We start from the raw sequence: 27,226 nt of genomic DNA, 5'->3' as shown, positions 1-27,226 counted from the left end.
ACACACCTGCAAGGATTGTCATTAAGATTCTGCCATTCACACTTCAACACCATTACTATTAGAAAATAATACAAATCTGAAATCCTTCATGCTAGGGTTTATAGTCACATACATCTGGAAAATAACCTACAGCTTCTTCAGCCACCAAGGAAGACTTCTTACATGTGGTTTTAATTTGCGGTATAAATACTTTACTCATTCATAAAGACTTGGTTGACCAGGGAACAGAGATACTACTTTGTTAAGTTATAGAAAATGTAAATCCTTTGAAACTAAATAAGTGATGAATACAGCAGGTCTTCCGATGAACAGAAAAAGATGGCATCTTTTTCATCCTTTCATCCTCTTCTGCTATGTGTATCGTCAGCACAGCAACCATGCAGTAAACTGCGGTACTCCTAAAAAGACTACATCTGTAGGAGACGCACCACACACACACACACACACACACACACACACACACACACACACACACACACACACACACACACACACACACACACACACACACACACACAAACACACCGAAGTAGCAGCCACATGTGTTTCTTGTTCAGTGGATGGCGCCATATGATCAAACGGATGCTTTGACAAGGGAAACCATGAGAGATGGTCTTCTCATGGAGAAGACCATCTCTGTGCAGCAATCCTTTCTGCAAAGGAGACTTGTATTCACTTCCCAACAAGTTCATCTTTCTGCACGTACAGTATCTGCAGCTGATCACAACGCAATCCTGATTGATGGTTTTACATTACGCCAAAGTCCAAAGATATGTAGTCAGGGCTTTGTTTTGAGATTAGTCCAAGAATATCTATCACATCAGATGGCCTCGGGATTTCTGTGTGTGTGGGTGGTTATTGTCTGAAGGCCCCGGGTCCTTGCCGCCTTAGGCTCACGCAAATATGGCATAAGCTTAAACCCCCATAAAGAAAACACAGACATAAAGAATAAGCAAAACAAATAATCAAAATGAGAGGAACTTCCAGTTTGTTTTGATTGCTGTCCGAGTTGTAATCCGGGTCAGAAGGGCGAGAACAAAAGCGGCGTGTGTGTGGAGGAGCAGATGGGCGTGACCGCCGGATGCAGCAGAGCCTGTTGGAGCTGCTGGTTCTTAAAGAGGGCGGGGCTGGAGGTGAACACGGGCCTGAGGTGAAAGGGGACCATGGCTGCCACTGAAGCAGCGCTAAGGTGTCGGTGGAGGAGACAGGTGGAGCTGGTCAGGGGTTTGGCCAGGTCGGGCTCCTTCCGCAGTGCAAGACAGACCTGCAGAGAGGACAGAACGAACACGTCATGCCACGGTGTTAAGGAGGTTCATCACAGACCGCCCTTCCCTCAAAATTAAGGGAATGTCTTTCTTCTTTTCAGAATGAAGGGCTTTACAATGATAAACCAACTAAGGTGTATCCCAAAGAAGCAGGGGGGAGAAACGGTCAGAGCTTGAGGGGAAATTGCATTAAGCATTACAGTGCACATAACATGCACGTGGCAAAGTGAGAAAACCATGGCAATAAAGTTGGAGAGAGCATTCAAAGCAGTGGCGGTTCCTTCGAGGAGGCAACGGAGGCAACGCATCGTGATTTTCGTAAAAAAATTAAAATAAATTATTATTAAAAGATATTTATTTTTCAAAAACATCTATGTGCAATGTGTGTTTATTACTGAATAATTACATGAAAATGTTGAAAATGTTAAAAAAACAACGACTGCAAAGTTTCTTTGCAGGCGCGGAGGCTGGCCGACGTTACTCTCAGCATGTTGTGTCCAGGGTTGGCCACTGAAGGGAGCGGAGGCAAAGAGGCCAAAACCCACTTTTGCCGCCTTTGAGAATAAAAAGTACCCAATCACAATTCAGTTTCCCTGTTGCGAGGTAAATCATCTATACCATGTTAAACATAGGAAGGGAGGCCAGCCTCATCTACTCCTTGCAACCAATCACAAATCAGTATTTTTTTAAATAATGTTCTGAGCAAATTCGTTCTTTCTAGCCAGCTGCCGCGGCTAACAAAGATTACGACTAACAACGATATCAACATGGTGGAGAATATGATTCAATATCTACAAGAACACAATTTTCGAGGCTACAGTTTGAGCATAAAAGAGAATGGAAGACCAACACCGAGACTGAACTTGATCCAGACCACAAAAGCAGGTGGCTCACGAAGCTTCAAGGAGGAGAACTACGCTCGGACGGAATGGCTAGCTGGCTCTGATCGGAAATTATTCTGTTGGCCTCGCATTTTGTTCAATGAATCACCTACACCTAACCCATGGATTAGCATTGGATTTGATGACTTAAAGAAGAACTTGCAAAGAGCCATGGAGAGACATGGCAAGTCCAATAGCCACATTAATTCCAACTTAAAGTTGAAACTGTTTGGACTTGTGCGGATGGATGAAGCCCTCAGCCAGGCAGCTAGCATCGATACCCAGCGCCACAATGCACTTGTGAGAAGAAATCGGGAGATACTACGTAAAATAATTATTGCAGTGGTATATCTTGGGAAGCAAGAGCAGGCCTTCCGTGGGCACAATGAGTCAGCTGAATAGCCTTAATAAGGGGAATTACGTTGAATTGGTGGAGTCTTACTGTGAGGTAGATCCTGCTAGCTCAACATCTAGAATCAGCCACAGTTTTCAAAGGGACATCAAAAGCCATAAAGAACGACATCATTCATAGCATAGCAATGGTGATTAAGGCAGACATCGATCGCAAAATTAGTGCAGCTCCATTCATCGCCGTGCAAGCTGACGATACAACTGATGTGTCCTCTGTCATCAGTGTCAGATCTCTGTCATCCTTAGATATGTGAATGAGAAAGGGAATGCGTGCGAACGATTCTTAGGATTTGAGGATGTCAGTGCAGAAAGAGATGCCGCGGCTTTAACTGAAGTTGTAACGGGAACATTAAGAAAGTACAATCCGGAGGAGAAATTAATATAATCTACACTGTTGTATGCATATCGTTTACTCTGTCTTGGTTGTTCAGGGATGGCTGTCCCATTAAATGTTAGTTTACTGTTTTGGTTTTCTAACAAAGAAAACGAGTCGCGCATTCGTGTGCCCAACGTGAGGAATTGTCTCTTTCCATTTAATGCAATTTCCACAATATTTTATTCATATGATTGGAAGATATGTGTCGTTGACCCTGTAGGCTGCCATGCCATGCATTACATTTAAGCAGCACGCTCGCACCAAGAATGAACTTAACTTTATGAAGTTGAACTTTGTCTGCCCGTTTAATTAAAGTTTGAAGCATTGTGCTCTGCTGATACACTGTTAAGTGTCTAGTTTATTTTAGTTATTATTCTCTCTAACGACGCCTCCAAACGATGCGTCACGCGAGTATGTTTTTTCTAAAGTTGTGTAGAAAAGACATGCATGTGCGGGTGGACTGCGCACGTTCATGAATAAGCGTTCATGTTTGCCTCCCTGGTGAGCTCGGCCAGGAACCGCTACTGATTCAAAGACGGAGTGATGTAATAGGGTATATAGTCTATAGCACAATTGCTTCAACCTTATCCATGCTGAAATGGGATGTGGATGGATTGGCATTGTAGAGATCATGGAGGTTCAGTTAAAATGATGTTGAACATTGTACACTTAAGCTGTCCCGGCCACTTCTAAGGCAGGTGTTGGCCGGTATCACCCCGGATCCTTTCCCACAATTCTATCTCACATCCCTTCCCCTTAATACAGGGAAGTCACTGACTCTCACTCACTGTTTACAGGGACACAGCAATACCCGACAAGACACACCAAGACACACCAAGACCCACCAAGACCCAACATGACCCCAACAAGAAACACCAAGATCCACCAAGACACACCAAGACCTTCAAGATCCACGAAGACACACCAAGACCCAACCAGACACAACATGACCCCAACAATAAACACAGAGACCCACACACACCAAGACACACCATTACCCACTAAGACCCGCCAAGACACACTAACGTTGAATCTCAATTCACCCCTTCACCCAAACCCATACTCCTACCCCTCACTTTTGCGTGGTCACGCACTGGATAGGGGTGTCCCGATTTGTCATTTTATTGAGGGGCAGGGGGTAAGGGGGAGGGCTTACAACCCCTTGAAAGTAAGAATTTCGATGGCCAGACTAGCAAACGCGGGTTGCGACCTGCTCTCGCAATACCTAGGGAGAAAATGGAAAATCAAGAAAAATCCTAGGCAAGATGGCGCGCGAAACATTAAATAAATGATGATGACCATCGCATTATCATTATGCCCTTTCAATGTAGTATAGGAATTGTCTCTATTACAAGCACAACCACCAAAATCGCTACTATGCGCTGATCGCTAGTTAGCAAACTTGTTAACTAACAAACTTTATAACAGTGATAGTTCTTGACGGGGCCCGCCTTCCATTCCCCACTCCGACATTGGCGTCTAATTGTTTTCAAACGTCCCACCATTCCGACAATTTCTGTTTCCATTGTCGGAGTTAGGGTTAAGGTTAGGGTTTAGGGGAAGGGTAAGGGTTAGGAATGGGGGCATGTCAGAATGGGGGCATGTCTGACTGGCAGCATGTCGGAATGGCAGCATGTCGGAAATTGATTGACATGCAAATAGTCAAGGCATGGGGGCACTACTTAAAATGGTGTCTCATCTCAGATGGTTTGTAGTATTTAGAACCCTTTTCTTTGCCGTAGTCTTTTTGTAAAATTACTGTTAGGTTAGCACGTAATTTGCCCTTAAAGGAATTTTGGAGGATCAATCAGCTTATAAAGCCTGGCAGCATACAGAGCTTTTGCAGTGGTGCAGAGGTGAGGGCATTGAACCTAATCATGCCATACTGGTTATCGGTGTAGATGAAGATCTTGCAGTGGGCCAAATGGAGAATGTCCTAGCGATGTTGGGGACGTGGAAGGAAATTCAGCAGTTATGCTGGTGGCCTTTTTGTTCTTTCCGCATGCAAAGAAGCGGTTGCTTCAAGTTGGGTTCCCCCTGAAGTGAGGCCTGCTGATAGTGAGGCAGTATGGGAGATTGTGAAAGCTAATGAAACTCCCCCTGCTCCTGATGATTTTTCGTTGAGACGTTGAAAATCTTCTTAGCAACTGAGGGTAAATCAGTAGCTGATTTACAAAGTTTTGCACTCCTTCTGTTCCCCCTGGAGGGAATTCACATTCAGTTCTCCAGTCTTTAATTTATGCTATCAGTAGAGCTAATAAAGGCCAGACTTAGAATCATAGATATCGCCGTTTTAGGATTTTCTCCGGTATCATTGCAGCTCGGCTGGGGAGGATTACTGGTTAGAACAGGCGACACTGATGGTACGAGAAAGTGAATGGCCTGAGCAGGAAAACGGAGGCAGAATCCTGGAGGATTCTGCAGAGTGTTTGAGGGGTCTTAACCCGTGCAAGCTCTGAAGAGTATTAGAATGCACTGGATAATGCGTTTGGGTCTGCAGAGTCTGGCAAGGACCTCTATTTCTCTTTTCGCCTTATACAGCAGAAGTTGTCTGACTATGTCTGGAGCCTTGGACCTATTCTGGCCAAGGTGGTTAAGAAAGGTGATATTTCAGCCCGAGATAAAGGACAGAGTGAGAGTTGTACAGCTGCTTCGTGGAGCAATTGGTTCTGATTGGAAGACTGCGGTTGAATGAAAGAAAGGCTTATACCCTCCTAATTTCCATAATTTACTTACCGAGATCAGAACGGATGAAGAACATGAGTGGACACGGTAAAGAGTGAATACGCGTGTTTAAAGTGTTGCTGCACGAGATGAGTCTGCAGAGACTGAAACAGACATGATGAGGAACTGAAGGCTGACTTCAAAGCTCTTAAAACCCATGTGTCAGAGATGAATAAGAGGCCTTCTTTCGTTGAAGAGGAAGCTTATGTTCGCGCGTTAACATCCCAGTCATTCCAGTCAGGCAAGGACGGAGCTGAAACTGTTGCTTTGCGAAAGAAAGTTAACAGATTAGAGAAGAAGATGAAGTCTATAGGCGGTAATGTAGCTGAGCAGCAGGTTGCAGCTGCTGCTGTTGCAATGAAGACTGCTGATCGTGGGTCATCTGCACAGAAGCAGAGTTTTTGGAGTGATGGTGACCGCTTCTGTTACCGGTGTGGGGAAGACAGTCATATCACAAACAACAAGTGCTGGAAACTGTTCCCGACAGTGATTTTAAGGATGAAACCACGCATTGTTCGGTCAGAAAACAAGCTGTGCAACCATGAAAACTGCCTCGTTTCCTGAGGGTCTGATTGGTCTGCCGTCTACTGTGCAGGTGAAGGTGAATGGTCACCCTTGTACAACGATGGACCATTATTTTTGAGAAATGGTATGACAAACACTTATCGGATGTAACCATCCAACCAGTGTCTGGCTTGGCCATTTGGGCCCTTAGTGATACAAGCTACCCATACTTAGGATATGTTGTAGTCAACATGCAGTTCCCTAAAGAGCTTGTTGGGAAACCAGAAACATTGTCAGTGTTGGCTTTGATTTTCCTTGGCCTAACATGCCATATCAGGTCCCAGTGTTTTTAGGCACCAACGCTAGCTTGTCTCACCGACTTGCTGCTCTATGCAGCGATCAAAAGAGTGAAACTCTGGCTCGTACTCTATATCAGCTGTTTTGGGCTCAAGAAAGAGATGGTTTCACAAAGTGTTAGCGAAGGGGACTCAGATTAAACTGTCGGTTTGATTGGATGGATGGACTTTTGCCAGTCAGAGCCTGAAGGCATAGTTGTGGGGGAGGCGAGTGATGCCACGCCATTGCCTCAAGGTGTGATGTTTCAGCCTTTGGTAGCCCCAGGTAAGGCTATTGATCCTAAATGTTTCTCTCTGCTACTGAAGGATGAGTCAAAGAAAGAGGTGAAGATACCTCAAGGCACACCACTACTTAAAATGCTGCTTAAAGTAGCTGACTTGGTGAGTTCGCCAGTGACTGGTGAGATATCAGAAGAGATAGACCCCAGTCAGATTGATTTTGGTGATTCTCCTACTTCTAGGGAATGGAGAGGGACTTGTGCAAAGTGTTTTCACTCGACGAATGGGAAGTTGGCTTGGCCAACGGAGTGGGGCATCGCATTCGTCTGTCAGATCCCCAACCTTTTCAGAAGAGGTCCATACATTTGACGCCTGCCAACATAGAGGATGTATGTAAGCACCAGTGGTGTTTCCTCCCGGAGGCCAAGGGAAGCCAGGCTTCCCTGTTTTTTAGACTGTAGCCTAGTTGTCATCCAATAAAAACATTTATTTTAACAGTTTTGGTTATTCTTTGGTGCTGTGTTGCTGTCATTTCATCCACATTTTCTCGTCTCATTGAGCATTTCAAAATAAATTTCAATTTCAAAACAGCGCCCCTCTAAATGTTAAATACTGAATACGCGGTAAAACACGATATTGCACACTGCGAGGAAGCCCTTCTGTGATTAGTCAGCAGGGTGCCAAAGGAAACCACCGAGCCCTTGGCTTCACACCAATCGAATCATAGCATCAACATCAACGTGAACAAATAGCGGGAGATTAGCACGTTTGTATTTTTATCATATTATCGTATAACCAAGTGCAGTTATGGAGGGTGGTGATTTAAAGTAGGCCTATTTAGTATTATAGGCCTAAGTATTTAGTAATCTTCCGCAGTTATTTTGTTTGGCAAGTGTCAATCGTTGGACGCGCACATGCAGCATGAATGCTTGAATCGCTTGAAGTAGTAAACACAGAGGTAAGGCGGAAGGTAGTTTGTCAGTTCAAGACGACGCCACTGTCAAATTTGCGGGAAAGTTGCGGTGGTTGGTTTAAATTGCGACACCGCCAGGTTCGAAATTATCATACATGGTATTTCTGGTTCTTGCCACCTCTTAGGCCATAGTTCTAATGCTAGGCTGAGGCTACCTTCCACCACGTCTCACCAACGTGACGTCATTGCGAGTTCCATTAGAAAACACCCGTTACTACAAACACTGGACTTTTACACCATTTTGGAGACATTTTTAAAATGACATACATATATTGAGTACTTTGTGTACCCATTAATCGACAGTGATAGTTAACCTGCAATACGGCTTTTACAGCGCTAGGGGCTGGCTTAAATCAGGTGTATTCTGCCGGCCTTAGGCCTATCGCATTTGATAGTAGAGGCTTGAGTGCTGCAGAAAAGAGATATCATACTCCCCAGCTTGAGTTTTTAGCCCTTAAGTAGGCAGTTGTGGATAAGTTCCATGATTATTTATACGCGGTGAAATTTACTGTGATGACGGACAACAATCCTTGACGGAAAATAATTTGCGACAGGATAGGCTTAAGGGGTAGGCTGAAGGGGTATGGGTGAGGGTTTGGGTGAAGGGGTGCATTGGGATAGGGCCAAAGATACACAAAGACATACCAAGACCCACCAGGACACACTAAGACACACCAAGACCCACAAAGACGTACAAAGACCTACCATGACCCACCAACACACACAAAGACCCACCAAGTCCCACCAAGACATATAAAGACCCACCAAGACACAAAAAGACCCACCAAGACATATAAATACACACAAAGACACACTGAGACCAAGGAATAAGAAAATAAATGCATTCCATGGAGTGGGCCCTTAAACATCACACACACACACACACACACACACACACACACACACACACACACACACACACACACACACACACACACACACACACACACAGACACAGACACAGACACACACACACACACACACACACACACACACGGAGGTGGTGGGCTCTCACAGGATTTCTGACCGCATAAAGCCAGGGAGGGAGGGGTACTCACAGCCTGGAGTCCGTGCTCTCGTGGGGTAGGGGGGTAAGGGCTGAACTTGGGCTTGGCCGGCTTGCCTGCTGCCCGGTCTTTGTGTCTCCTGCTGCTGATGTGCTGGAATGTTATAAACAGAGAGAGGGACAGAGAGAGAGAGGAATATAAAAGAGAGAGAGAGGGATAGAAGCACAGACACAGACAGATGTCAACTGGCCCAGCGCCAGAGCGGAAAGCAAGCCAAAACAAATTTGCTGTATTTGGGTATTCACGGGAAGAGAGGAAATTAAGGAAAATGTCACCAAAGTTCTCCATCTGGAATGTTGATGTTTTCCTCCTCCACATTTATCAATGTCAGAATATTTGTTAGCAGATTTTTAAAAGAATCAGCGAGTTCGAATTGACAGGTGCATACAGATGGACATCAATAGAGAACCGTTCACAGGTTCCGGTCCAGATCAACTGATGAATATTCATGACCACCTGGCTCAAATATTTACGCTGTTAAACCACCCTGAGAGCAGATTAAGTTTATTGTTGTGATCACACAGGTACACTGTAAATAGATGGCCTGTAAGGCTCAGGCGGGTGCAACATGCCAACCCACTAGCACAGGAGCACTACAAGGGACTGTACTTGCCGCTCTACTCTTCTCGCTTTACACCTCTGACTTCTGTTAGGACTCTGAGCTGTGTCACATTCAGAAGTTTGCTGATGACACGGCCATTGTGGGATGCATAAGGGGTGATAGTGAGGAGGAGTACAGAAGCCTTGTGAGGGACTTTGTCATCTGGTGCTACACAAACCACCTGCAGCTCAACACCTCGAAAAACCAAAGAGGTGGGCATAGACTATGGGAAGTTCAGACTACGTCGTAGACCAGTTCAGATTGAGGGGGCTGTAGTTGAGAATGTTGTCTCCTAAAAGAACCTTGGACTGTGGCTTGACAACAAGCTGAGCTGGGCAAGTAATACAGACCATCTGTACCGGAAAGCCTAAGCAGGCTATACTTCCTGAGGAGGCTTTGATTATTCAACATCTGCAGGAAACTCCTGTGGATGTTCTACCAGTCTGTGGTCGCAAATGTTCTGTCTACGCGGTGGTGTGCTAGGGGGGCAGCATATCTAAAAAGGACTCATCAAGGCTGGACAAGCTGATCAGGCAGGCCGGCTCTGTGGTCGGCAAGAAGCTGGACTCTCTGGTGACAGTGGCAGAAAGGAGAACAATCAACAAACTGCTGGCTATTCTGGACAATGTCGGCCATCCTCGGCACACTGTTATCAGCAATCAGAGGAGCTCGTTCAGCGATAGGGTGCTCCTCCACAATTGAAACACCAAAAGACTGAAAAACTCCTTTGTCCCCCATTGCCATTCAACTTTGGAGGATAGAGGTTAGGGTGGAGCACCAGGCCTGACCCACCACCCACTACATAACATTACACTATATCAAACACAACTTGGCTGTTTGATACAGTATTCGTGCACTGTGTTTTTGCACGGTTTAAGCACTCCTGCATGTAAATATTGGCTTGTATACTATGAATACTATTGTATATTGTGGCAACCCGGCCCCGACACGGCGGCCCTGGAAGCCCAGGGGGCAGGTAATACTAGCAGTCTACCACCCTTTTCCCCCAGAGGGCGCTAAGGGTCGCATTGGCACGGTCCCACTCAACCCCGGGTCCTGGCCCCAGGACCCGGTCTAGAGTTTGCATTGACGGGTGATTCCCCTTCTTTCTGTTTTTTGGACTTAATAAACGTGCCTTGTTGGCAGTTTGAGCATCAGAGACTCTTGTTCATTGATCGGAGGCGGGCTGATAGAACCGGGTTACCACAATATATTCTTGTATATTGCATTTACATTTTTAGCATTTTCGATTTAGCATTGAGCATTTTGTACTTTTGCACATTTATAGTTTTTTACTCTTATTTTATTTTGTAACATGGTGTTGGCTGCTGCTGGAAGTGCAATTTCCTGAGGAAACTTTCCCGAGGGATTATTAAAGATCCTATCTAACCTAACTTGTGTGTGCTGAAATGGCCGCAACACCTGCAGCAACAGGTGGTTAGGATTGGAACAGTTTATTGGTGATGGAACAAGATGTCTAAAATGTATGCATCTTTCGTTTATTCTATGAAAGCAAGTAAATACATCTTGGTCTAGGTTTTTAAAAATTACATTTTCATTGGCCTGAGAAATTCCCTCATCGAGACAAGATAAAAAAAATAAGGTTTTTAGCCCAGAAGGATCTTTCTGTGCAAAAATTGCAAAAATATGTATTCTGTTTTCACAAGGTAGGTGTGGCCTTTGATATCAGTTGCCCCAATCGTAATAAGACCAGTATGCAGTGTTATCCTGAAATGAGGGCATACTTTATTTGCAGTAGTTTGCACATTTTCACACCCTATCAATGAGCTCTAAGGTAAGTTTGTTGGCAAAGCCAGAGCCTGTGAAACCCTTTGAGGTTGTTACAGTGATGTGATGGCAGCAGAAATAAACTGTTTTGTTTTTGTTCGATTTATCTCCAACTGATATTTTTTCCAACCACACACCTGTTTGAGCTGCGTCTCGGAGTTGACGTGCACGTCGCAGATCTGGCAATGGAACGTCATGTTCTGCAGTCCCGTGGATGCATCCAAGGCTGCCACAGTGGGGCCTGCAGCAGTCGCAGCAGCCGCATACTTGGCCTTGACCCCTGATCTGGGGAATGACTTGATGGCTCCGCCCCCTCGCCTTGCCTCCAGCATGGTGCTGTGTTTAGTACCTAGAGAGAGAGAGAGTTCTTCAACTATAGTTGGCCCTCTTCTTTCAGGCGTGGGCGCTGTGCCACCATTCACCAAGCAGACATCTCAATACACATAAAGGGGGAGCCACATCAACTCTGACACTCACCAACAACAACAGCAACAGCCACGATTCTCACTCGCATCGACGAAGGACAGCTTCAGAACACGGCGATCGAGAGAAGGGCGTTGCCCGATAAAAACACATTTGATTGCCTTTGTTTGAGAGAGAGAAAGGACCATGGTCAAGTTGCATCTATAGTAACTGTTACGCGCCTCCCCTTTTTCTTCTTGGTCCACCTGCTCTATTCTCTTCTGTCCTCGCAGGTGTTCCCGATTCCTGGGGGTGGAGCTACGGCTACTTAAGGCGTGGCCTGCGCTCCCGACGGGCGTCTCATTCTGGCGTCTTCACGTTGACCCGAGCTGCCTTTGAATCCTGCTTGGAGTACTGCTATCGTTTTTCGCATTTGTTTTATATAGCGGAGGATGGGAACTGTAGGGAGGAAGTGCTGGCTTCGACGGCCCATTGCGTGGCTGGCCCAGGCTTCGTCCAACCTTTTGTTTCTTTAATGAGTGTCCTTTTGTTGGAAGTTCTGTGAAATAAACGTCACCATCATTGTGAACGGGAACCTTGGTCTATGTATTCTTAATACGTTGCGGGCCGCCGGATCGCGAGCCGTGTTGTAAGGGTGGCCGTAACATATTTGGGGGCTCGTCCATACAAGATTGTTATTGTTTATCGCACTTGCGTTGTTGGTAGGGTTCTATTTTTTTTTTTTTTCGCGTCTCCCTCGTCAACTGTGGTTTGATTTAGTCGAGATGGAGTTCGATCTGGAGGGTTTCGTGGATGACCCAACCATTGAGAAACTGGATGGGTGCACGGTAGAACACCTAAAGCTCATTGCGGGGAGATACAGTGTCGATGTGAGTAAGTACGGCAGGAAGCCGGTAATTAAGGAACGACTTTTGTCTGTTTTGGTTGAACAGGGTGTATTGGCAGCGCAGGGCGCTATTTCCCCTCGTGAACCTGATGAGGCGGGGTTCAACGAGCAGATAAGAATGAAGGAGCTTGAGCTGGAGTTGCGTAGGCTGGAATTGAAGGAGAGGGAGATTTCCTCCTCGTTGAGAGAGGCGGAGATTTCCTCCTCTTTGAGAGAGAAGGAGATTTCTTTAAAGGAGAAGGAGATGACCTGCCATTTCGAGGTGAAGAAGCTTGAGGAGGAGACGAAGCGTGTGGTGCGGTTGAAGGAACTTGAGCTGGAGATTGGCGTGGCTGTGCCATCTCTCTCAACAGGTGGGCGTACACACTGGGAAAGCGCTGCTTTTGATGTGACTAGACACATTCGCCTGCTGCCGGTATTCTCTGAGAAAGACGTGGATACGTTTTTTATTCTTTTTGAGCGTATTGCAACCACGATGAAGTGGCCTAGTGATTTGTGGACGGTGTTGCTGCAGTGTGTGTTGACTGGGAAAGCGCAGGAGGTTTACGCGGCGTTGTCCTCTGAAAGCAGTCTGGACTTCTACTTGGTAAAAGCTGCCGCTCTGAAGGCATATGAGCTTGTGCCGGAGGCATATCGCCAAAGGTTCCGTCGGCATAGGAGGCTGGAGACGCAAGCTTATGTGGAATTTGCTCGGGAGAAGGAGGTTTTTTTTGATCGGTGGTGTTTGTCACAAGGGGTGCAGACTTTGGGTGATCTCAGAGCTTTGGTGCTGGTGGAAGAGTTTAAGAACTGCTTGCCTGAGAGAATTACCACCTATCTTAATGAGAATAAAGCTGTTTCGCTGTCCGACGCTGCGGTCCTTGCTGACGAGTACGCACTTACACATAAGCTTGTGTTTGAAAGAACTGTGCCGCAAGAGCGGCATGCTAAAAGCGATCACGGGGTTTCTGTCCAGGCGGGTAGACACGGCGCTTCGGTCGGTGAGGAGAAGCCCGTTAGGGAAGATAAGGGCACAAGGGAGCGTCCGGTGTGCTACTATTGTAAGAAGCCTGGGCACCTGATCGCTAGTTGTTATGCTCTGCAGGGGGATAGGCAACCTACGAAAACGGTGGTTTGTGTACGATCGGTTAGACCTAAGCCGGAGGTGACTCCTGAGTGTCGGGATTCAGAGCTGGACGTATATGCACCATTCTTGATGAGGGGGGAAGTGTCTTTAACTCAGGGGGGGAGTAAAGTGCCGGTGACTATTCTGAGGGATACAGCAGCGTCCCAGTCGTTTATCCTGAGTGATATTCTGCCCCTTTCTAGTGCGTCCGGTGTGGATTCAAGTGTAATTGTCCGTGGTTTTGGGATGCAGTGCATGGGGTCACCGTTGCATACAGTCTACCTCGAGTCAGATTTGGTGACCGGTCCGGTGGTTGTCGGTGTTCGTCCCTGTTTCCCGATTGAAGGAGTGTCCTTTCTGTTGGGAAATGATCTAGCTGGGGGCAGGGTGTTGGTAAAACCTGAAGTGACGGTGGTTCCTATGGTTACGGAGAGTAACGATAGGTTGGCTCAGAAGTATCCTGGAGTTTTCTCTGCGTGTGCTGTAACCCGTGCGATGGCAAAACACCGGCCCTCGGACGATGAAGTTGGTCTCTCTGGCAGTTTTTTGGATTTGACTGCTACACCTATCTCTGGCCAGTCGTCGTCTGGAGAGGTTGGGGAGGTAAGCTTTGCTGAAGTGTTCGAAGGGCGTGGTTCGCTCGTGTCTGAGCAGGGGGCCGACCCTGCTGTGTCACTTATTTTTGAAAGCGCTGTTTCAGAGCAAGAGATTGGGTCTGTTGCCTGCGGGTTCTTCATTAGAAATGGGGTACTCATGCGTAAATGGACTCCGTCGTATGCACTAGCGGGTGAGGATTTTGGTGTGGTAACCCAGGTTGTGGTTCCTCCTAAGTATCGCTCGGATATTTTGAGTTTGGCACATGACCATCAGTTAGCCGGTCATTTGGGGGTAAACAAAACGTATGATCGGGTACTGCGGCATTTTTTCTGGCATGGGTTGAAGAGGGACGTAGTGCAGTTTTGCAAGTCGTGTCATGTTTGCCAGGTGATTGGTAAGCCGAATCAAACGATCCCACCGGCGCCGTTGTATCCAATTCCGGCAGTAGGTGAACCTTTCGAGCGGGTTATCGTTGATTGTGTCGGCCCTTTGCCACGTAGCAAGTCGGGTAACCAATTTTTGCTCACGATCATGTGTGCCTCAACGCGGTTTCCTGAGGCTATCCCACTGCGTAAAATAACAGCTCCGGTGGTGGTGAAAGCATTGATTAAGTTTTTTTCTGTGTTTGGGTTGCCAAAAGTCATTCAAACGGATCAGGGGTCAAACTTCATGTCGCGCATGTTTGCTCAGGTGCTGAAGCAACTGGCAGTGAGTCATGTCCACTCGAGTGCGTATCACCCTGAGTCGCAGGGGGCACTGGAGCGCTTCCACCAGACACTGAAGTCGATGTTGCGAGCATACTGTTTGGAGTTTAACAAAGACTGGGATGAGGGAGTTCCCCTTCTGCTATTTGCCGTCAGAGAGGTGGTTCAAGAGTCGGTAGGGTTTAGTCCCTCCGAGTTGGTTTTTGCTCACTCTGTGCGAGGCCCATTGAAGCTGCTGAAAGAGAAGTGGGTGGGTGGTTCTGAACCTCAGAATCTGTTAGATTTTGTGTGCGATTTCCGCTACAAACTGCGCCGGGCTGGTGAGCTGGCAAGGGAGAACCTCGGTGCTGCTCAAAAGAGAATGAAGGGGTGGTATGATAGAAAGGCAAGGAGCAGGAATTTTGCTGCAGGGGATAAAGTACTAGTTCTGCTGCCGATCCCTGGGTCCTGTTTGCAAGCTCGATTCAGTGGCCCCTATCGTGTGGAAAAGAAAGTGGGTGACTTCGACTATCTGATTGCTACTCCGGAACGTAGCCGCAAGAAGAGGCTGCGTCACATCAATATGCTGAAACCATATCAGGGTCGTGACGCGGATCCTGGTCTGGGCGGCCAACGTCCAGCTGAACCCCCGGTGGAGGAGGTGGCCGACGGTGTCGCTAAACCCGGCTCCGCCTGTACTTTGGCGGTGTGCAGCGCTGGAAGTGTCGGGGTCGGGATTGCGCTGGAGACGGGGGAGGATGATGTGGAGGTTCCGTCCAAAGCACTAGTGCAGGGGAGGTTAAAGAACTCTGAAATGTTGACTGAGCTCGACGCTCATTTGGCTCACCTACCTGACCTTCAACGCGCTGACGTTGCAGTTTTGATCTTTTCACGCTCTGAGTTGTTTTCTGACGTTCCTTCCTGTACCTCAGTTCTGCAGCATGATATTGATGTAGGCGGTTCTCCACCGATCAAGCAGCATGCCTACCGGGTGAACCCGGACAAGCGGCGCCGTCTTAAGAAGGAAGTTGGGTACATGCTGGAGCACGGGATTGCTGAGCCCAGTTTGAGCTCGTGGAGTTCGCCCTGTCTCTTAGTTGACAAGTCAGATAAGTCAGATCGTTTCTGTACTGACTTCCGAAAAGTGAACAATGTGACAAAGCCGGACAGTTACCCTTTGCCTAGAGTGGAGGATTGTGTAGATCGTGTTGGCAGCGCGTCGTACGTGACGAAACTCGATCTGCTAAAGGGGTATTGGCAGGTCCCGTTAACGGAACGTGCGAAGGAAATCTCAGCCTTCGTAACGCCTGATGATTTCTTGCAGTACAAGGTGATGGCTTTCGGGATGCGTAATGCGCCCGCTACGTTCCAAAGGTTAGAGAACACGGTCTTGTCGGGTGTACCTGGGTGCGAAGCCTATTTGGATGATGTGGTGGTTCATTCTGATACCTGGCAGGGCCACATGGAGCAGTTAAGTGAGGTGTTTGACCGGTTGAGCAAAGCGAATCTAACGTTGAATCTGGCGAAGTGTGAGTTCGGTCAGGCAACTGTTGTTTACTTGGGGAAGGTGGTGGGCCGTGGTGAAGTGCGAACGGTTCAAGCGAAAGTGGAGGCAATTCATGATTTCCCTGCTCCTGCGTCTAGGCGAGACCTGCGTTGTTTTCTGGGGATGGCGGGTTATTACAGGGGGTTCTGTAAGAACTTTTCCGCGGTTGCGGCGCCATTGACCGACCTAATAAGCCCGAAGGTCCGGTTTGTCTGGTCCGAGGGTTGCCAGTACGCATTTGAACAGATTAAAGACCTTCTGTCGAACGCCCCGGTACTTGCTGCGCCGAACTTCGAGCAGCCTTTCAAGTTAGCTATTGATGCGTGCGACGTAGGAGCAGGTGCTGTCCTGCTCCAGGATGGGGCTGATGGAGTGGAACATCCTGTGTCTTACTTTTCCAGAAAGTTTAACCGGCACCAGCGTGTTTACTCGACGATCGAGAAAGAAGCCCTCGCTATTGTGCTTGCCTTAGATCACTTTGAGGTTTATGTCGGGTCGGCAAGCGTTCCTGTTGCCATCTACACCGATCATAATCCCCTGGTGTACCTGAAATCGATGCGTAACACCAATCAAAGGCTGATGCGTTGGAGCATTTTCCTACAGGCCTTCAACGTAGTTATTAGGCATATTCGAGGCAAGGATAACGTGGTAGCGGATGCGTTGTCGCGCTTGTAAATCAGTGTCTGAGATTGTTGTGTTTTCCTTGTTTTCTGTTTTTTGTTTTTGGGAAAAAAAAATCTAACTAGAGGAAAACACTAACTTAGGGTGGAGGTGTTACGCGCCTCCCCTTTTTCTTCTTGGTCCACCTGCTCTATTCTCTTCTGTCCTCGCAGGTGTTCCCGATTCCTGGGGGTGGAGCTACGGCTACTTAAGGCGTGGCCTGCGCTCCCGACGGGCGTCTCATTCTGGCGTCTTCACGTTGACCCGAGCTGCCTTTGAATCCTGCTTGGAGTACTGCTATCGTTTTTCGCATTTGTTTTATATAGCGGAGGATGGGAACTGTAGGGAGGAAGTGCTGGCTTCGACGGCCCATTGCGTGGCTGGCCCAGGCTTCGTCCAACCTTTTGTTTCTTTAATGAGTGTCCTTTTGTTGGAAGTTCTGTGAAATAAACGTCACCATCATTGTGAACGGGAACTTTGGTCTATGTATTCTTAATACGTTGCGGGCCGCCGGATCGCGAGCCGTGTTGTAAGGGTGGCCGTAACAGTAACTTATAGTTATTTTATATAAAAAGTGCAATATGGATGCAATGCTTGAGATTGAGTTTCTCAGTGGTGGTAGTAGTAGTGGAACACTATTTAACGGCTTATCTTTTTAATGTACATCTACACTTTTTTTAAAAGATTAGCCGTTAAATTCTATCCATCCATGGACATCCATCAATTCTATACATTGCATACCGTAGAGTTGACAATGTGGTGAAAGTTTAAAATCTATCCCACCAAAAAATCCTGGCCTCCCTCAAAGCCACTCCTCCAAAAAATTTGACTAGCTTGCTGGCTTTAGCAATGAGTCTTCCGAGCCTTGTGGAAAGCTTTTGTCAGAATATGACCAAAAATGCACTGAGATAAATTGCCTGGCTTTAATCTTTGTGCAAAAAATTAAAAGCTACTTGAATAATCCCAGACCCATGTAGAGGTTTTTATTCCTAGTTCAGTCTATGGAAATAAACACAAAAAAATAAATGTAAATGCCCATGTTTTTGAAATGCAGGTGAGATATTTCTGATTTAAATTATTGTGTACAATCTGCATTTGTGCATTGACACCAAACTAAGAGATAATTATCAGCTGCTTGAGCAGCAACACAATGCTTATTTATTATCCTGTTGTGGGCAACGCTTTAAAACACAGGATTTTTTTATCATTACTATTATATTTTACTGAACCTCAACATAAATTAACATTATCGTTATTATTATTGTTAGAAAAGCCTGTACAGTGCTTGTTGTGGATTCTATTAAACACCCGATACGGTACACCGTGATGGCTGGACTGAGTAACGGCCCATGGAAAGAGTTCAATGATACGTTGGTAAATATAAATTTGTTTGTAAAATTAGCTCATACACAATAAAACCGTATTTGCCTTTGCTATCTGTAAAACACCAAAATAACCGTTAATATTATGAAACATTCTAAAAAGCTTGTAGATGGATGGTAAGGAATTTCAAGGGCAGTGCAACATAAAATGAACAACTTTGGTTTTGTTTGTATTTTTCCTCACTTTCCCACATCCGATCATCTTGCAGAAAGTGCAGAAAGCTTTTCTGCTTAATACGGAAAACTATGGTGGCGACTTCAGCCCAGAAGCAAACTCATTTTTAGTTTAATAATTTGAACATGTGTGAAACAAAATGCGAATTAATGTACTCTTGATGACATCCCCATTGCTATCACCGTCTATTCAGCCTCCTCTGCTGTGTTATAAAAAGGTCTAATATTGGAAGAAGTGGCAGATGTCTGCTAAGCTAGAGAAATTTAAGGCTACGTTTACACGATGACGGTCTGAACAGAAGACGCAAAAGTGGCGTCGCATATTCACTTTTTATTCTGCGTTTAGACAAGCGTATTCGGGAGGAAATCTGCGTGCATACGGTGACGCAAAAGTGTGTGGAATTTGACTGGGTATGCATGTCAGGCGGCTAGGTGGTGCTGTGATTCACTATCACACAACACCGCCATGTCTGAGCGCATGCGTAGAATCTTCCTTCTTCTCTTATCCGTGCCGCAAAAAACAAAAAGATCCTTCTCTGTGCATTAATTATATCTGTACATATCCTGTACATTTCGTGTAAAGACTCCTGTACGCTTGTTAGAGCTGCCAGAGCAGCTTGAAGGTCCGACGCATGGAAATAATCGGACATGTTTGTTTATTTCCTTGTACTGGCACATGTATGTGACGTAAACGCGTACGCGACGTGAGCAGATCTGAGCAGTGTTTTGCGTCTTGGCAGTGTAGACGGAAAAGCTACGGCGGAGCGTATTCAACTTTTCCACTCTGGAGGGTGGTTTCAGATTTATGCGTTTTCATGCCCCAAAAACGCTGTCAACGTCTAAACGAAAGGCACTTCCGATAAAATATTTGGTTGTTTTTACCCGCAAGCGTCCTCGTGTAAACGGGGCCTTAAGTCCGAGCCAGGGGGAGTATTTGCGCCCAATAAGGGCGTGAAACAGCTTGTGCGCTCACACTTTACTTCCGTAACAGTGTGACGTCAGACTGTGCAGTGGGCGCTGCTGTAGAGCAGAAATCTCACCTCCCAGGTATCAACAATGTTTACAACTTCTTAGGGGTGTGAATTTGCAGACACCATCGCAAAGCGTTAGACAAATCACAGCAGAGTGGGCTACTCGGGAGGGGGGCCTTAAGGCGATATGACACAAAACAGAACGCTTTTGAAAGACAGTGAAATTGGTTTTGCGGAAATCAACAGTGTGAGAATAATAAGGGGTATTTCTAACATACAGGAATATAAACCTAGTCTAACAATCCCTCCAAAAGCAAATATTAACCCTAAAAAAGCATGATATGGGATCTTTAATAACACCATCCTATTAGACTAATCTAAACTACACTAAACTACGCTACAGCTCACTACACTTGACCACACGCTGAACAGACAGAGTTCTTCCTTACCGCTGTTATGGGCCTGGAGCTGGGAGGCGGAGTTTACGGCCACCTTGCAGAGGGAGCAATAGAGCAGACGAATGGCTTTGTCATCCTCACTCTCTGTCTCCTCCCCCGCTGCCATCATCTCCTCCACAATCTCCATCCCCACCTCCCCCACCGCCGTCTGGCCTTTTCCATCTCCGAGTGGTGCTGGTGGCCCCGATGGGCAAGGGAAGGTGGTGGAGGGGTCAGGCCCCTCCCCCTTCAGGGTGGCCACGCCGGTGCTACCCAGAGAATCCACCTCCTCCCGGGTGGAAGGGGTAGCAGCCCAATCTAAAGGCACGAGATAATAGACATCAAGAGAAAAGTTGGTGAAGGGAGGACGGAGTAAAGTGGTGCTTGAGTGTGAGTGTGCTGTTGATTGTTTGTGCGCCGTCTGTGCTCGTGTTTGTTTGTGTCTGGGCTCAAGAAATACCGGCTCCGAATGAAAGTGGTGGGAGGTATAAGTAGAGAGACAAACGTTTGTCCAGTGTTGTTACCAGAGAAGAAGAGAGAGGAAGCGAGCAAGAGAGAGAATCAGAGAGAAAGGGGAAAGCAAGATAGACAGAAAAGATAGAAGAAAGAGAGGGAATGGAGAGGAAATGAATAGAGAGCGAGCAAGCGTAAGGGTGAGGCTTCACTGGACAAATAAGAGAGAGAGGAAGATAAAGAGTCTCTGCCAAAAGGCAATTATGAGCCCCATCAACCTCTGTATTATATAGAACTGCTTTAAAAACGGTCAATAAATCTGAACTCTTTATCTATTGGGTTGGCCAGCTGGAGCAAAATACTCAGATTTAGATGTTCACTGCGCAATAATATCAACCACTACCATTGGTGGTGGTTAGGTCCCCCCTTCACTGTAAAGCGTCTTTGAGTGTCTAGAAAAGCGCTATATGAATTCAATCCATTATTTTATTATTGTACTGATGTCTCTCTCTCTCTCTCTCTCTCTCTCGCTCTCTCTCTCTCTCTCTCTCTCTCTCTCTCTCTCTCTTTCTCTCGTAATCTGAAGAGCTGCCTTGTTTAGTGACTACGACTTGAAAATAGTCTCTCCTTCATTGTGTGTGTGTGTGTTTCTAATAATATATATCTTGTGCTGTCTTTGGCAAATAGACCGAACTGCAGCCGCTTCATCACGGCTTTGCTTCTATCATATGAAATTTACTCCTACATGCATGGAGAAAAAAAACGAACATAGGCACATCACGCCTATGTTCGTTTTGTGTGTATACAGGCGGACAGTGGAAGGTGTGTGACTCAGACTGTCTATGTTTATGCTGAATTATAATGGCCCACTTCCTGGTTATGCCTTCATCGGCCGCTGACTTCTCGAAAGATGAACTGCTCATCGGGAAGCTCAAATCCCTGGCTGGAGACACTGAGACAATGACCCTCTTCGACGCCTACCAACACGACAAGCCATTCCAGCGGAATGTTGACCTATTTGGTAGCACAAGTACCATCCTCCTGAAGCATATGAAGGCTGCGTTTAAGCTCCTTCTATCAACGGCCAAGTGGATTTCCCAACCCTTGGAGCGCAACTATCTACCTTCAAAGGCACCACGAAACCTGCATTTGCTACAGCAATCATGCAATTCATCCAAGATGCACGTACCATCACCTGCCTCAAATGCAGCCAGGACTACTCCCCCTACAGCTCTGAGAACACCACCAGCGAGGTAGTGTGCCTCATGTGCTGTAGACCCGGACATCTAAGGTGTTATGCAGACACCTTGATAGACGAAACTGGCATAGTTTTTCTCTGCAGCATTTGCCTCCCTGCTAGGAAGAACCCGGCTCCAGATTCACAAGTAGCTCCCCCTGTCGAATTGGAACCTGCTGATAACGACAAGCTCAAAACAACTGCCCCTCTCAGCGAGCGTCTGGCATCTGATAGCGATCCCAGCGACAAGAAGCTCCTCCAGGACTCCGAGTACGATCGCTCCAAGCCAGTCTGCCCCCTGCTCCTGAAACATGAATGCCCCCATGGAATAACAGGACTAACAGGCGGTCCATGTGCTAACTACCATCCCACGTGGTGCAAGAAACACATGAGGAACGGTCCCGAAGGCAAACGGGGCTGCAAGAAAGGAGATAAGTGCCGTTATTTCCATGCTTCACTCTGCCTGAATGGTCTCGCCACAAAAATGTGTCTCAACGAGAACTGCAAGCTGATACACATTTGTGGTGTGAAGCGCTCTAAAGATGAGAAAACATCAAACAAAAAACAAACCGCTGCAGCTGCAGGAAAGAAGACAACGTTCAGTGTCGAACGAAAGCCCACTTCTAAGCCTGTGCAGCACTCCAAGCGCAGCAGGAATGATAGCGTGTCATCCCAAAAAACACAAGCAAACAAAAATTCCTCCAGCCCCAAGCCCCTGAACCACAAGGATTTTCTCAAGCACCTGGCGCAGATGAAGGCAGACCTGACAAAGGAGGTCACCAAGGATTTTTCCTCCCTGATCCAGACGTCATTCCAGACAATGATGGGACTCCACCATCAGCAACGATTCAACCTGAACAGGCAGATGTATCACCCGTCTCCTATGCAGTACTACCCAGAGGTTCATCAATCCCTCTATCATCATCCTCCTCCTCCTCCTCCTCTACAGGGTTACGCAGCATAACATCCCCTCCCCTGCCAGACCCGAAGGGATTGTAGGACGGCCATCTCCTCTCCCAATATCCACCACCTTCCTGCTAAACGTCCAGGGAATGGACCCGGGGATCAAAAACCAACGCTGGAAGATCAAGTCTCTTCAGGAGAACGTTGCATCGAGCACGCTGCATACCCCCTTCTTCATCCTGACAGAGACCCATCTGAAGCCCTACCATCTCGAAGCCGAGACCGGAATCCCTGGTTATACCACGTTCCGGGCTGATCGGGACAAACGTGCCCGAGGTGGAGTAGCCATCTATCTTCACAACACCATACCCGCTGACATGGTGAAAGTTTACTCCAACTCCTACTGTGAAGTCGCACTGATCTAAAACGCGAACTCCAACTTCTTGCTTGTCGGAGTGTACCGTCCCCGACTAGCACCGTTGGACATGTTCGACGACTGCTTGTGCGTTATACAAGACTTCATCAACGGTATAACAGGTGTACCCGAGCTGTACATCGCTGGAGACTTCAATCTCCCATTCATCGACTGGTCGACTAGGTCTATCAAGCCTACCTCCAGTATCCTAGCCTCTGACAGGAACTCTGGTTTAGCAATACTAGAGTTTATGTCCTCCAACTTCCTTGAGCAGCTAGTAGATGAGCCGACCCGGAAGGACCTGAACATCCTTGACCTCATCTTCTCCAACAACACTGACATGATTCATAGCATGTTAGTCTCAAAGACCGAGAAGTCAGATCACGACATCGTGAGCTGTACTCTCCTCCATCCGCAGTTCCTGCTGAAGCAACCAGCCAAACTGCAGTATGCTCCTACTTCAGCTTTTGACGATATCAACTTCAACTCTGCTGACTGGGACTCCATCAACAATGCACTTCTTGCTGTAGACTGGTCTACAGTCGTCAATCCAACGACACCACAAGATGTTGCTTGGGACATGTTTGAAGGTATCATCGTCCAAGTTTGCAAGAAGCATGCTCCTTCACTCAACCACAACCGCCAAGCCGCCGCATCCTCATCCTCTTCAAAGATCCCCAAGTCCCGAAGAGCTCTCCTCCGTAAAAAGAAGCGCCTCAACGCCAGGATCAACTCTATCAAGTACAGATTCGCAGGCCCTGCTCCTCCACGAAACGTCACCAAGCTTCAAAAACGTAATGACGAGAGAGCTGCCATCGAGCTGCTTCTGAAAGCAGACATCAAGCAGCAACGCCTGGGAGACGAATTAGCTGCCATCAGCAAAATAAAGACCAACCCCAAGGCCTTTTACTCCTTTGCAAAGAAGTCAAAGTCTCCTGTCTCCTCTGTTGGCCCACTACTGGACAGTGACGACCAGCTCCAGTCAGATCCCATTAGAATGGGCAGTATATTGCAGGAGCAATATGCAAAGGCATTTAGCAACCCCGACAAAGCTAACCTCGCTGAGGTTCGTGTATCCAAGCTTGTCGCCCAGTCAGAGTCGATAACGGATATTGACTTTGACGAGCACGATGTCCTTGATGCTATCAAAGCAATGGGCCGCTACTCAGCTGCTGGCCCGGATAAGTTCCCAGCCCTCATCCTCAAGGAATGTGGAACCGTGCTAGCCCCAGTAGTCACTCAGCTCTGGAGATCATCACTCAACTCCGGAGAAATAGCGACAAAGCGTCAAAGCGTGATTCCTCTGTTCAAAAAGGGAAAAAGATCGGTAGCTGCCAACTATCGACCTGTCTCCCTAACATCTCATCTCATCAAGATGTTTGAACGGGTCTTCCGTGCTAATTTGGTTGATTTTATTGAATCCAAGGATAACATCAATCAAGATCAGCATGGCTTCCGAGCTGGAAGAAGCTGCCTGACCCAACTCCTTCACCATGTTGAGGACATCATGTGTGATTTGAATGCTGACGAGAACGCTGACATCCTCTATCTGGATTTCAGTAAAGCATTTGACAAAGTCGATCATGCTATTCTGCTAAAAAAACTTAATCTCTACGGCATCCATGGAAAAGTACACCAGTGGCTCTCCAGCTTCCTACACGGCAGAACGCAGCACGTTGTTATTGATGGTGTGGAATCCAACATCATCAGGGTTTTGAGTGGGGTCCCACAGGGCACTGTGTTGGGTCCACTGCTTTTTATTTTGTACATTAATGACTTGTTCTCAGTTGTTAAACACAGCAAAGTAAAGGTTTTTGCTGACGATTCTAAGCTGCACAAGAATATCAGCTCCCCGTCAGACTGCCAGCTTCTCCAAGAAGATCTGCATGCGGTAGTTCGTTGGGCTAACAGCAACAACATGGAACTAAACGAAAACAAGTTCCAACTTTTACAACACGGTAAAAACCAGGATCTGAAGCACCCCTACCTTTTACCATCTGGGAAATCAATATCCTCAGACGACGTTGTAAAAGACCTTGGTGTGTACATCGACAAGGATCTCCGATGGCGCCAGCACATCTCCAAAAAGTCAACCGAAGCCTCTGGCAAAGCTGGCTGGGTATTGAGGACCTTTTCAGTCAGAGACAGAGACACTATGATGTTGCTCTACAAAACATACATTCGCTCCATCATCGAATACTGCTGTGCTCTCTGGTCTCCCCACCTGCTCTGCGATATCATCATGGTTGAGTCTATCCAACGCTCATTCACTGCCAAAATAGCGGGCTACACGAACCTCAGCTACTGGGATCGACTCAAGCAGCTCGACCTCTACTCCCTGCAGCGCTGCCGCGAGAGATACATCGAGATTCTCGTCTAGAAGATCTACCACGAAGTGATCCCCAACAATGTTAACATCGTCTTCCAACATTCACAAAGGCGAGGTGTTACATGTTTGCGACCTCTCGGCAGCTCCAAGTACAGCAGCATCAATACAATGAGATTCCATTCCTTCTCATCTACAGCCTCTGCACTGTACAATGCTGTACCACCAGACATCAAGTCGATCCCAACCCTTGACAAGTTTAAGGCAGCACTTGATAGCTTTCTCCATTCTGTTCCCGACACTCCTCCTACCCCTGGCTACACTGGGGCAAACGGAAACTCTCTGTTGGAGTGGGCTGGTAGCCAGAGTCAATAATTGCTATCTACTATTACGGGAACGTTGGCGGTGGAGATACTCGATATCTTGGCCTGAGCGATCCAGCTCGAAGCCAACCCAAGGTAAGGTATACAAACACACACAACACACCACAAATACCAAGGCTTCAAAGAGGTTGACAAATGTTGCAGACACTCTCCCACACATCTGTAGGCCTTGTTCTAGAGATGGCTTTAAACACACACACACACACACACACACACACACACACACACACACATACACATTTACTGTACACCTCTCTATAAATGCAAATAGACAAATGCACACATTGTTCATGGTGTGTTCTGTACATTGGGGTTGATCTGTTGAAAAGGGGCTACAGTACAGTGAGAGATCCCTGCAGGCGACAGAAGGGAAGTCACCTGTGGAGGCTTCTCCAGTGAGGAGAGGGAGGAAGAATCCTTCTTAACATTGTTGAGAATAAAAAGTGTAGCTTGGCCAGACTACTGTAATGAATGAATGCCTTTAAATATGACTACTTTAATGCATTTGTATATGTAATGTTCGTTTCCCTGGGTAAAGGGACATGAGCACCCCCTATTGCCTATTGACAAATACTTCAGGGAGGACGTTCCTCCCTCAGCCTCCATTGACTCTCATTCATTTCCCCGAAAGTGTTGGCGGCCAGTGAATAACATGGGGCTCAACTGGAGAGAGGAGGAAAGTCCTCCTCTGAGGGGGCATGACTAGCTAAGGGATCTGGATTGCGCCAACGTCTATTCACGAATAGGCTGGAGCCCGAGTTCCGCTATGAACCAATAAGCAGGAGCCCTGGCTGCGCTATGAACCAATAAGCAGGATACAGCCCGGAGGGAGGGGTTATCCCCTCAAGTCTCTATTAGAACCAACAATCCCGCTCAGTCGTATGCCTCATTTCCATCGAGCGGTGCGTTACTGTTCGTTGCGGTACAGTGCGGCTCTGTTCGCTTATATTGGCGTTTCTAACGCCAAAAGTTGAGCAAATTTTTCGACACTCCTCCGTTGGGTTACCAAGCCGTCTGAAAGGGTGGCGAAAACGTGGAGCTACACACGCCGTTATTCTGAAAACACTTTAAAAATATCCCCTTTTGTATGTCCAGGTAACTGATATCTTTGAAACACAAACAGAGAGGAGGATTGACTTGATCAATTAATGATGTCCCTCAATCTTAATTGGCTTTACACCATCAACAACATTCTGGAACATCCATTAACATCCACATTTGCCTGAAACAATGTTAGGCTTACAGCCCATGTAAATAGTTGTGAAATAATGTTCTTGTTGTTCATTTAATTTTTTGCTACTCTGACCGTTCTGTTTGATATTGTGGAAAGGATGTTAGTGAATGATTGAGAGCATGGTGCATTTTAAATGGCATCACCTTTGGTCTTGTGTCTTAATTTTTCTTAAAACAATTGTAGCTGAAAATAAACAGCCAAATTACAACCAATAGCTTCAGTCATTGAGGGCAAAAATAGTGCCAG

The 27,226-nt window shown here is 46.8% G+C and overlaps 1 protein-coding gene across 1 annotated transcript in view; it reads right to left on the bottom strand.

Moving 5' to 3' along the window:
* Nucleotides 1–1,021: 1,021 nt before the first annotated feature.
* Nucleotides 1,022–27,226, bottom strand: part of LOC130375451 (zinc finger protein 385D-like) — a 36,606-nt gene continuing 10,401 nt past the window's right edge. Inside the window, exons 4-7 of the mRNA XM_056582378.1 lie at nucleotides 20,042–20,347; nucleotides 11,303–11,514; nucleotides 8,768–8,869; nucleotides 1,022–1,264 (exon numbers count right to left, since the gene is read on the bottom strand). Of these exons, the coding sequence (XP_056438353.1) occupies nucleotides 1,022–1,264; nucleotides 8,768–8,869; nucleotides 11,303–11,514; nucleotides 20,042–20,347 (863 nt within the window). The remainder of the gene's footprint in view (nucleotides 1,265–8,767; nucleotides 8,870–11,302; nucleotides 11,515–20,041; nucleotides 20,348–27,226) is intronic.

Source organism: Gadus chalcogrammus, chromosome 22 (assembly GCF_026213295.1).
Source record: "Gadus chalcogrammus isolate NIFS_2021 chromosome 22, NIFS_Gcha_1.0, whole genome shotgun sequence".
Taxonomy (NCBI): domain Eukaryota; kingdom Metazoa; phylum Chordata; class Actinopteri; order Gadiformes; family Gadidae; genus Gadus; species Gadus chalcogrammus.
The sequence above is the reverse complement of the archived record's forward strand: the minus strand, read 5'-3'. Positions and strand labels throughout refer to the sequence as shown.